This window comes from Papaver somniferum, chromosome 3 (assembly GCF_003573695.1).
Source record: "Papaver somniferum cultivar HN1 chromosome 3, ASM357369v1, whole genome shotgun sequence".
NCBI lineage: Eukaryota > Viridiplantae > Streptophyta > Magnoliopsida > Ranunculales > Papaveraceae > Papaver > Papaver somniferum.
The window spans coordinates 176328941-176340651 of record NC_039360.1 but is presented as its reverse complement, the minus strand read 5'-3'; the positions used below and the strand labels follow the sequence as shown (position 1 = coordinate 176340651).

Below are 11711 nucleotides of genomic sequence, written 5' to 3'. Positions count from 1 at the left end.
GTCATGCCTTTTAACATTGCATGTTTGTGTATATAGGTATGCATAGTTTATTACACCTATCTATTATCATCTAATCCCTATGCCACGATCATCTGGATCATATTGCTACACTGAATTCTTGATCCTTTCTCGAATGGAACCTTAGTGATTTAGTATTTCCTTTTAATAACGCATGTTGCTTTTGCTTCTTGGAAATTTATTTGACTTTGTGTAGTTTAGTACATTTATGCTTAGAGTTTAGATAACATTGGGGATACTTAGTGTATCAACTGTCCCTGTATCTTTTGGTGATGCCTGATAGCTGTGCTCAGGTTGACCTCTAATTTGGGCATTTGGTCTAGTGGTATGATTCTCGCTTTGGGTGCGAGAGGTCCCGAGTTCGATTCTCGGAATTCCCCATGCGTTTTTCATCTATTAGGTAGGTCTGCGAAGAAGGCCTCGGAATGCCCCAAGCGTTTTTCATCTATTAGGAAGAAGACCTCGGAATACCCCAACCGTTTTTCATCTATTAGGTAGGTCTGCGAAGAAGGCTGGTTTCAGATCTATGAAATTTTGTTTTTATGATCTATGCTTCATAGACCACTAATAGATTTGTCAGTGGTTTTCCATTGCATCTTAGATTGTAATAGCCTAGTCCAACAAAGTAAAATAGAACGGAGTTATTTGTCCTCGGACGTTGGAAAGTAATGAGTTTCTGTGAAAGTTAAAATAGAGTAACAAGTTGAACTGTAAATTTGATGTGACCTTCTGATTGATAGGCTGCCTTGCTTTAATTATCAACACCTTGGTTAGCAGCCATCAGCCTTCTAGGAACATAAAGATTGCGTTCTTTACTTGATCATAAGTTGGTATGTATCAAATTAAATACTGTTGGTCTGGTCAGGATGTTGTCTAATTCTAATGATAGTATATTAGTTGTATATACATACCAACCGGGCATTTGGTCTAGTGGTATGATTCTGGCTTTGGGTGCGAGAGGTCCCGAGTTCGATTCTCGGAACGCCCCTTACTCTTTTGATTATTTTGTCTTCCCGTCTGTTAAAGGTGCTACAAGCAAATTCTTACTTGGTTAACTGATGTCATGGTTGTGTTGTTACGACTCAGTGAAACCAACACAATCTAATTTTGATTACATAGACTAGGAGTCAGGACTCAGTATCCATTTTCCTGTCTTTGCGATTCAGTGATATTAGTTTGTCTAGGTGCGATTCGTCATACCGTTGTAGTTTCAGGTAACCATGTTTGACATAGAACTGTGACATATTTTATCTATGAGTTACTTTTTGGGATCTCGATAAGATAACTTGGTGAAGTTTTGTTTGCCTGGCTAATGGTACAAGCTGGTTAACCTCTAATTCCGATCTTAGTGAATTAGGCCTGTTCTCGATAAGATAACTTGGTGACATTTTATTTGCCCGGCTAATGGTACAAGCTGGTAAACCTCTAATTCCGATCTTAGTGAATTAGGTCTGTTTTGTATACCAACTGGGCATTTGGTCGGGTGGTATGATTCTCGCTTTCGGTGAAAGAAGTCCCAAGTTCGATTTTCGTAATAACTGTAACCTTTTTCATCTATGAAGATGGTCAGAAAATACTTCTGTCTGGTTCCGATCAATTAGAACCAATCCAATTTTTTTATCTGGTCCGTAGACTACAGAATGTGCAAGAGTGGTCAGTGATTTTCTTTTTGAATTTGACTCCAAAAAAAGATGCTATTTTCATCCTGTCTTTGAATGCTGTAGTCTATCAATTCATATTAAGTGAACTTATCATTATAGCAAGCCGAAGTGCCGAACTGTGCATGTGAGGCATACTTTCTCTTGATGGATCTTTTTACACTATTCATTAGCGCCCTCTGATTTGTAGCACTAGGTTTCCTATAAATCTGAAGAATGTATTTTCAACTTGGGCAAATTGATTTTAAAACTAAGTATTGCTGAATGATACTCATTGGCTCTGTCTGTGGCCAGGCTAAGCTCTAATTCTGATGATATTGATTTGGTGTCTAGCGGTACGATTCTCGCTTTGGGTGCGAGGGGTCCCAAGTTCGAGAATACCCCCAACCTTTTTCACCTGTATGAGAGTATGAGATTTGAAGTAGGCAGAGTATGAGACTTGTATTTTGTTATATTGTTCAGAGTGTATATAGTTTTATATTGCAAATCTGCAATTACAAATAACGCCTTAGAATAAATAGAGCGTTATTTGTAATTGCAGATTTACAATATTCACAAGTGTCCTGCATATCTGATTTCCGAAGTGTTCTATGCTACATTTCTTTGTTAGTTTATATTTTTAGGTGTTTGCTAGAAGTATTTTATGTGTGTTTCACACAAACAAATTGACATTATGGGATTGCCTATCAACTAAGCTTTTACAATGACTTTTGCTGTGATTAGGTTAACTTCTAATTCTAATGATAGTAAATTACATCTGTTTGTATACCAATAGGGCATTTGGCCTAGTGCTATGATTTTCGCTTGTGTGCGAGAGGTCCCGGGTTCGATTCTAGGAGTGTCCCTAAAACCTGAAATTCTTATGCTGATATCTTAGTCACTTAACCTAACCAAGAATAGTTGTTGCTTCTCATTTTCCGATTGGCATGGACAAATGAATAACTGGTCAACAATATTTTTATAGGTCTACCTTAAACTATCCAGAAATTTTTAGCAGCTCTGTATCAAGGTCATCATCGATATTATTACTATCGATGTTGTCACTATCTACCCTATGTGGGAATACCTACAATATAAGAATTTAGTGGGAATGCCTTATCAGTTAGCAGTGATTTTAGGCATGATCAAGTTTACCTGTTCAGTTTGTGATAAGAACTTAGTTCTGTTTTATATATCAATTGGGCATTTGGTCTAGTGGTATGATTCTCGCTTTGGGTGCGAGAGGTCCCGAGTTCGATTCTCGGAATGCCCCTAAGCCTTTTTATATGCTAGGCCGTTTCAAAGTACGAAGTATCTGAGTAATGCATTTCTGTCTTAGAATGCTTTAAAATGATTTTACTTAAGATGATAATGCATATCTGTCAGGTGCTTGTCAATCAATTAAAGATTTATATGCTAGTACGCTACAAGGTGCCAAGTATCTGAGTGATGCATTTTTTGTCTCAGAAAGCATTAAATAGTCAACAATGATCCTGCCTAAGATAACTATATAGGACAACAAAAACGGAAGAAGCTGGATGCGTTCCATTTTGAATTATCAGATTCATGCATAAAATATATAGACAAATTGGATTCCTAGTCTTTAAGTATTTTCACAATGAATTTGCGACATTGCGATTGGATTTTCTTATTTGGATGTTGTAAAATGAATAAGTGTGTTCGGGTTATGCAGCCATGGACATGTTGCAGCTTCACATGCATTAAGTGTTTACTAACTGTTTTTCAAATTTGTAGCCGCATAGTAGGTCAGGTGATGCAGTATGCATGACTAATATTATAGCTTAAAATCTTTTAGTTCACCATATAGTTTTGCAAGACCTATCAAAAGTTGGAGGTGTTTGCAGACATGTTGATATGTTTTTCTTAGTAGTAATGTAAGACCATGTAATGAAACATATTAAGGTGTAATACTATATACACTTGAGAGTACAACGAACTTAGACATATTGTTTGCTTGACTTGGGTATCGTCAACAATGCCTACTTAATTATGTATGGTAAGATCAGCTGACATTTGGTGTTATTTAGAGCATAGAATCCTGTTCTGTATAACAGGTGGCCATTTGATCTAGTGGTATGATTGTCGCTGTGGGTGTAAGATGTCCCGATTTCGTTTTCAGGAATGCCCTAAGCATTGGCAGCCATTACAATGAAACATGATTCGTCTCATCCCAAAATAGTTTTGGAGCTTGTCTACCATTTTAGGGTCATGCAACTTGTCAAAGAGTTCACTGTACATATGAACTGTTGTAGATGAAGTTTAGCAAATTATCAGCTATGGACAATTCTGCAGATACAAGATGTTGGATGGGATCCATGGCGTTTTTCCTGATGATCCTTAGATGACTAATCAGCTAAGACATGAACTTTCATCTGTAGGATGTGAATGCCACAAGTTTATCATTTTTAGTTCTTAAGGTATATGGATCTGTGTTGTTTTCTTGTACACTTGAGCTGCAGAATCAGCTAATTTGGTTTTGAATAACTATATGAAAAACTGGGAACACTGTTTTAAACAAACAAACAGACCTTGTTATCATGTAACTCATCCGGCATACAGGGTATTATCAGGATGGCCTCCAATTCCATTTATATAGTTTCAGCTTTGTTTATCATGACATCTGGGCATTTGGTCTAGTGGTATGATTCTCGCTTTGGGTGCGAGAGGTCCCGAGTTCGATTCTCGGAATGCCCCAAGTTTTTTTTTTGCCCCCTTAGGTGTTTAATATGTTAGGAATGCTAGACACTATGCATGTTATGTACCAATCACTTGCTCATCAGAATAGAATTTTCATGATCTTAACTAGGAGACGTCTTTTTGTTCTCAAGGGAGATCTCAACTAGCAGGCACCTTTATGATATCAAGAGATATCTGTTACATCTCAACAAAGAGACTCTTACTGTCCACTCATATAAAAGAGCAAATAGAATACAGGCACTTTGATTTGCAAAACTGAAGAGGTTGGTTATAAAGATGAGCGGAAAATCAATTCTCCAGCATATACTGATTGCTATAGAACACCGATGGCTCTGCAAGGTATCTTACATCCCACTGTTATTTTGATCCTTTCCAGTACTGGATTTTCGATGAATCAAAAAACACTACTAGACTAGGTATACGATTATGTAAATCTTATATTATTGTTTTGTGAAGATATTACTCATGAAGAGACTCCGACATCTGAATTTGCTGCTCTATATGGAGGAGTAACTTCACCTCAGCATACTCGCGTGGTCACCTAGTTTGTCCCAGGGTTGTTTTTTTTTCACTTTTTATCCTTATAACTCTATCTGCTACTTACAAAGAAGTTTGTCAGTTTTTTCTTCTTTTGTCTCTAAACTAATTATCGTTGGTTTGCAGTGGAAGACTGTTTCAGTTGCTGGCGGTGGTGTGTTAACATGGGTTAAGATGCAGTGAGTACTCCTCTTGGCCACAACTTCTATATTTTTCGTAATTAATAGAAAGTTGGTTATGCAATTTATTGCATGGTTTAACTCTTTTCTAGGCATGAAGTATGGATTATATTCATCATTGTAACCCACCAATTGTTCATTGTGATTTGAAGTCATCGAATCTGCTAGTTAACAAGAACTGGACTGTGAAGGTGAGCAGCATTTTTCTCCCTTCTCTTACATGCACTTAAATGAATTTTGAAAGAAATGTTTGTAGTTCATACTTCATATATTCATTCCTTGCACTACAAGGTTGGTGGTTTCGGTCTCTTGTGGCTCAAACATGCAACCTTTCTTACAACCAAGAAGTGGAGGGAACGAAAATACTTGCATAATATTGCCTTCAGTATATTTGCATTTTGTAATTTAATTGAGCTAATGGGATTGCCTTCAGTTCTTTGAATACTTAAATGCGTCGATGTGGTTGATACACATCAAAGTAGTCTCTCAACATTTGAACATAATAAACAACTCCCTGCTCATCTAATAAATGAGTCAAGTATATGTGACTTGGCATATGGTCTAAGAATTAATGCAATGAATTTTATCTTGATTGACCGTGTGGTAGGCTGTTGTCAGTATTCTATCTTGATCTAGGGACTAGGGTTCAACAAACTGTTTAATTAGCCAATTTGTAGTTGTGCATTAACCCATGCCTTGTTAAGAAGAAGACAAACTGATATTAGTGTGTCCAAAACACCTCTTAAGCTTACCCTTGGAAATTGTGTTTGTAATGGCCTTCAAACACTAAGAACAAACATCAAAAGTAAGGACAAAATTAGTATAATTAACAAGATGAAGACAGAAGAAAGTAAACATACGAGTTTTGACTGCAATCATAAAAAGCATAAAACCTTGATCTCTTCTTTTATATAACTCCAACCAACCAAAAAGCCTTTTAAGTTCCAAACTACCGAAATACCTGTTACATAGGGTAGAAATATTCTTAAAACAGATATTGTTAAATACTTCTAGAAATCATCTAAATATTAAAAGCAGATTTAAATTACTATATTTGGTCCAGCATCAGAGGCAGTCCTTGGATATCTTGCAGGCAATGGGTCAGTCACTTGATATTTCTGATCATAATAGTTTGATAGTTCACCGGTGAGTTGTCGTTTTTGTTTTCTAATTTATTTTCTATTTGGTCTTGTTTAGCATTATGAACTTTGACGTATTGAGATTGTGGGAATTTTTGGGGGTCAGTGGGTTACAAATATCTGGGGTATTCTTATTAGGGCTAGGATAAAAATGGCCAGATCTAGACAAGGCATTTTCTCAGTCATGGCCAAACAATGAAAACCATTTCTGGCATTTGGAACTATGACAGCCTTAGGTAATCAGATTGTGGTGTTTTTGTTGGGGCTATTTAATTCGTTTCTCAGCTCTTTGGTATATATCTTACGCAATAGTATATACATGCTTATTCATTCACAATTTTTTTTGTTTATCAACAATTTATTAGTATTGATGAGAAGTTACACTCATAATATATACTCCACTGATTTAGTAAGAAACATCACTACGCTGATTTCATAACGTGTGTACGCATCCCAAGTTTTTGAGAAATTGCCGCATCCATGTCTGAGTTGTGGCCGTTTGTTTTGTTGTCTTTCATCATTTGTAGTCACAACATTCTTGTCTTTGAGTATTAGACCCCGGAAAACCTGGCCTCTCTTGAGATTTTACTCCATCCATTTTTCAGTTTCCACTGCACACTGTAACTTGTCTTCCCTGGATGATGTTTCATTCATGTCCTGTCTTGTTTTCCTATTATTGTAAACAGTTATTCGAGGCAGGTTCAGGGTTTTATGTTTCTTAGCACCAGACCCTGGCAAGGTCCAATTTAGTAATGTTAATAGGTACTCATTTTTGTGTTCTTGAAGAATGCTGTGGTAAAGCTATTCCCCACATTTGAGTATTCAGACGGCTTATTTAATTGTTCAGACAAGGGGTAGGATTCGAGGACAAGTTACGGTATATTATCTAATACGATATTTGTTAGAATAATAGTAGTTCATTTAGCATTCTCAGTTGACAACTAATTGTGGCTACAATGCGAGAATGAACACACTTCTATACTTAGCATTTTAACTACTTTCATTTGCATTCTAATTATTACACCATATCATGAAAGAATAACTCATAGACTAAATTAGTTTCCTGAATTATTGATATTTAAGAGATAGTTGACCTACTATAGGATGTCCACCAGCCCATCCAAATTGGAGATGCTTTGCACTAGACGTGAGCAGTAAGCCAAGATTTTATGGTGGCAGTTAATATCTCAACATTTTCACCTTGGATTAATTCATCTAAACTTGAAATTCCTTGCACCGGCAGTTTTCCTGATAGAAATGAATGCTTTGCAGGCACGCCGTATGTGTCTTTAACTGTCTAATTAAATCCCATCTTAGTATGTACTCTGAAGACAGGGTAAAGAGTTGCATCATGACTCGAACCATACAGATGTTAGAAATCTTGTTCAAAGTCGGATGATCGGTAGTCGGTACTATAATGCCAACGGTTCTTTTTTTAAGGATTGCTAACTGAGTCCAGTCATCAAATCTAATGGCAAAAGAACAAGGTCCAACATATAAAAGGTGTTTCTATACTAGGAAATTGAGCTTTGTTTTTCTGTTTTGCTACCTACCTAGTTCTTGAAAATGTTTGTATCTGACAGACGTAATGGGTGTGTTATATTGTTTCTAATTATTCGAATTTAATTTGAACGTTCAATTGATCAACTTCTCTATCGCTCCTTGAGTGTGGCTTTAAGTTTGGATTCAGGGGTTGGCTAAAGTGAATACCCCTGGTACAATAAATAGTTTACTTTCAATTCCCTTTTGACAATATCAAACTGTCTCGATGTATGAACATGCTAAACCATTTGATTGCTTTATTCATGCCGATGAATGCGTTTTATAGGTGACTTGTAATTTCATGACTTTGACGTAGTTTAAAATTTTAATTGCGACGAAAGCTATCATTTTCACTCGTTTAGGATCCCATTTAAATGTGCTTTGTAACACTATAATTATGAATAGTCGTGGACAGAGAGTGAACTTAGATTTATCATGAAACCTCATGCTCTGGTCTATTATCGTGATAATTGTTAATCTGACAAGTGCTAGTAACCAACATTGTGCTTGTTTCCTTCTGGCTGTGCATTTTTCCGAGGAAGAAGACAAGCTGATACTATGGGGAAAAGTAGAGACAGGAAGAACACGTCTATACAAGACGAGAAGGGGTCAAGAAAGAGAATTACAAAAGTGGCAAAAACTGCAAAGATGGTAAAAGCAAAGACAAAATAGTAGTGTAAAGGATGAGCCAAAAACAGAAGAAGAAAGCAAAGTTCTGATTTTGCCTTTTGACCCCATCCAGGAGACTGAAAATGTCCCTTTACTTTCAAGAGGGACTACTATATGGCTCATCTTTCCAGAGCGAGTCTCTGAAAGTTTTCATGTTTGGGAAACAAATAAGTCTAGAACTGTTCCTTTTCAGTCTCTATTAGTGTTCTGTAAAATCCTATGTTAACCACATGGACAGCGTGCTAGCAGAACAATAGCCGAAGAAAATTCTAGAACTTAAAGCTGGAGATGCCAACTTCGAAGAAGAAATGCCTCACTTAATGCTTTGCGGAACAGATTCTGGCACTAGAAAAAGTCCAACGAGAAAGGGTGGTCGTTGGGGTTACAGAACCACGGCAGTGTGCACAACTAGCCTAGAAGAGAATACTATCAGTGATCACCCAACCTCTCAAGGGAAAATTGTAAATCTCATGAGCAAACAGTCTTCGATAATCTTGCAGTCCATCGGTCAGGCGGTTCATATTGTTGATCATAATGGTCTGATAGTTTACTGGTGAGTTCTAATCTTTTTATTTAGTTTTTGAGAACTTTGATCATAGGAGTTAGGATTAACTGGAAGTTCCGTATTTAAGCCGGGAATGGTATTATACTTTGTTAAGTTAAGCTCGGAAGACAAATTTTTGTAGTGGAGTAGTGGTTTGCGTTGTTACCGCAATGTACACGATTACAGTTCTCACAGTATGCGCATAAACATTACTAGTCAGACCTCCTTTGTTTATTTTGGCTTATCCTTTTTGGTCTATTTATGTTTTATTTAATGCCAGGAATCCAGCGGCTGAACGCCTTTTTGGTTATTCTCAATCTGAAGCACTTGGTCGGAGTCCCCTTGATCTCATTATTGAGGAGTGTGACTACAACAAAGCAAACGAAATAATATGCCGGAGTAGCATTGGCCAAACCTGGACTGGGAACTTCCCAGTCACAAACAAAAATGGACGACGATTTCTAGGATTTGGAACCACGACCCCACTCTATGATGATTGTGGTGTTTTTGTTGGGGTCATTTGTTTATCACTTGATTCTCAACCCTTCCATGAAGCCCAAACCTTATTTTCTGCAGGAACATACCTTTCCTTGGAAACGGCAAATCCCAGCTCTAGTGAGCTCTCTAAAAGTGGTCCGACGATAACTTCTGGTCTTGATTCGCAGGAGAAATATTTTCAAGTCCCGATTGCCTCTAAAGTATTGAATCTGGTAAGTTTGAACTTTCAACTTGTAAGTGGTTTTTTTATGATCTCATCTATGATAGTCTCTTTCTGTGACTGATGGAGGGATGCAAAACAGACCTCAAGAATGGTCACCAAAGTCTGGACAAAAATGAGAACTTGTAAGAAAACCATGAAACGAGACACCCAAGTTGGAGATCGCCCGTATTTTAATCATCACGGTTGCTTAGAATCTGTTTGCTCTGACGATAGGGAGGACTTCCTGGAGGAAATATCCCTGAGAAAACCGTTTCAAGATTTTGCGGATGAGGGTGAAGGTAAATTTGGAATCTGCAAGGTGAGAGTTTCTAGCATTATGGGGATGTTCTTACCATGGAAAGGACGTGAACAAGATGGTTCCATAATAAGAACCACTACCCATTGTGCCTTTCTTGGCTTTAATAAGATGACTTCCTTCAAGAAAAGAGGCTGAACCTGCAAAACCAGCTTTTGCAAAGTAACCAACTTGTGTGAATGAACCCGCTACTTCCTCTTTTATTCAAGTTTATCAGTGTTCTAGAGTGAAGTTGATGTAATCCATTTGCAGTGAAAGTCGTTGTCTTTGTGATTGAGTAATGAAGTTGGTTCAACTGTCTTCAGTGTCTATGTAGAAAGTGATACTTGTTAAGCAAGTAATAGAACTTCTTAAGGGAGTCAGTCTAGTGTTCGTAAGCAGTTTAGTTTTGTCATATTGAAATATATATCAGTCCTTAAGACCGTTATTTAGCTTGTCCTGATGCTCCTTGAGAAAGCCTCCACCAGTTTTTGAAGATTTTCATTTGATGTACTCGTCCTCGTTTTAGGCTAACAGAGCAATAGTCTGGTAGTACTGTTAGCAGTAGCAGTAGTAGTAGTCGTCAAATTTTAGGGAGACTGAAATATGAGACTTTTTGAAATATGATGTAATGGGAAGACTTGACACTCAGGAAGTAACAGGAAAGCATACTAAATTCTTATAATCACTATTTGTAACTACTGAATTCACTGAATATATGCATTGGTGTAAACAAATGGATGCCTGTAGTCTTAGAGTACATGAATTGCCCAGGAAATTTGGTCTTTGCCTTGATGCAGTATTCTTTTAAAATGGCTGAGATGTGTAGTAGCAGTAGCAGTCTACATCGTCAATTATTCAAGGAAATAGACTCTTTAAGCTATGATGCCTTATGGGAAAAATTCAACTCCCAGGGAAGAGGTAGAGGGGGGTGTACTTCTTTATGTTCATTATGGATATATGTTTTGCTCCTTTCTCATTAACTTTCTACGGTAAGTACATTTTTTTTTCTTTTTGGGTTTTCACTTGGTTAAAGAGTCAGGTTGATGTACAACTTTCTGTCATGGTTTGCGGTGTTTTATTTCTGTTTAAGTTTGTAAGGGCCACATCGTGCTAATGCATCTGAATGTAGCATGTAATTGTCCGGCGGTGTCAATTGCTATAACTATTGACATGTTAATTGCTTTTCATCAGTCCTAAGTCGTCCAAACTCCTAAGCATGGCTTTCCTTTTTGAAGAGAAAATGAAACCAGTGAAGAGAACAAGAGAGAACCGTGACATAACCTATGGTCGGACCCTATGGGCATGAAGATTTTGACTCTGGCGGGGGTATGTATTTAACACATTAATTATTAATTGAAATTCTGAATCGTATTGGATTTGCTAACTAAACCTGAGGCTGTATATATTGGAGAAAGAACTCTTGTTGGAACTTAGGTGTATGTATGATAGACATTACGCTTTTGCAGCTGTAGTTTTGAGCATTTTTGTGATAGTTGGGTGGTGTGAATAATAATGTACACGATATGTTTGAGGAAGGATTTTAAAGTTTCATTAAGATCAGCAAAATGTTGTTTCCTTTAAGCTATCTTGACGGAAACTAAATGGTAACAGGTTGAATACGTTTTGCTCAGACAAGGTCAGATGCTGTGAACTTATCCGGTGAGTTCAGTTTATCTCATATTCTTTTTTCATTGTCGACTAAGTTATAAGGTTGTTCATATGTAGTGTCT

General features: G+C 37.2%; 1 protein-coding gene and 4 non-coding genes across 5 annotated transcripts; all 5 read left to right on the top strand.

Moving 5' to 3' along the window:
* Nucleotides 1–326: 326 nt before the first annotated feature.
* On the top strand, nucleotides 327–398 carry TRNAP-UGG. Its single transcript has one exon. It is a non-coding gene; the product is annotated as a tRNA-Pro (tRNA).
* Nucleotides 399–934: 536 nt separating this feature from the next.
* Nucleotides 935–1006, top strand: TRNAP-UGG. The gene has a single exon. It is a non-coding gene; the product is annotated as a tRNA-Pro (tRNA).
* A 1850-nt stretch (nucleotides 1007–2856) lies between these two features.
* On the top strand, nucleotides 2857–2928 carry TRNAP-UGG. The gene has a single exon. It is a non-coding gene; the product is annotated as a tRNA-Pro (tRNA).
* A 1370-nt stretch (nucleotides 2929–4298) lies between these two features.
* TRNAP-UGG lies at nucleotides 4299–4370 on the top strand. The gene has a single exon. It is a non-coding gene; the product is annotated as a tRNA-Pro (tRNA).
* A 1529-nt stretch (nucleotides 4371–5899) lies between these two features.
* On the top strand, nucleotides 5900–10628 carry LOC113358107. The gene is made up of 4 exons (XM_026601633.1): nucleotides 5900–6235; nucleotides 8313–8992; nucleotides 9264–9693; nucleotides 9784–10628. The coding sequence occupies exons 2-4, from the start codon at nucleotides 8748–8750 to the stop codon at nucleotides 10135–10137; spliced, it is 1029 nt and encodes a 342-aa protein (XP_026457418.1). The 5' UTR covers nucleotides 5900–6235; nucleotides 8313–8747; the 3' UTR covers nucleotides 10138–10628.
* The last annotated feature ends 1083 nt before the right edge of the window (nucleotides 10629–11711 follow it).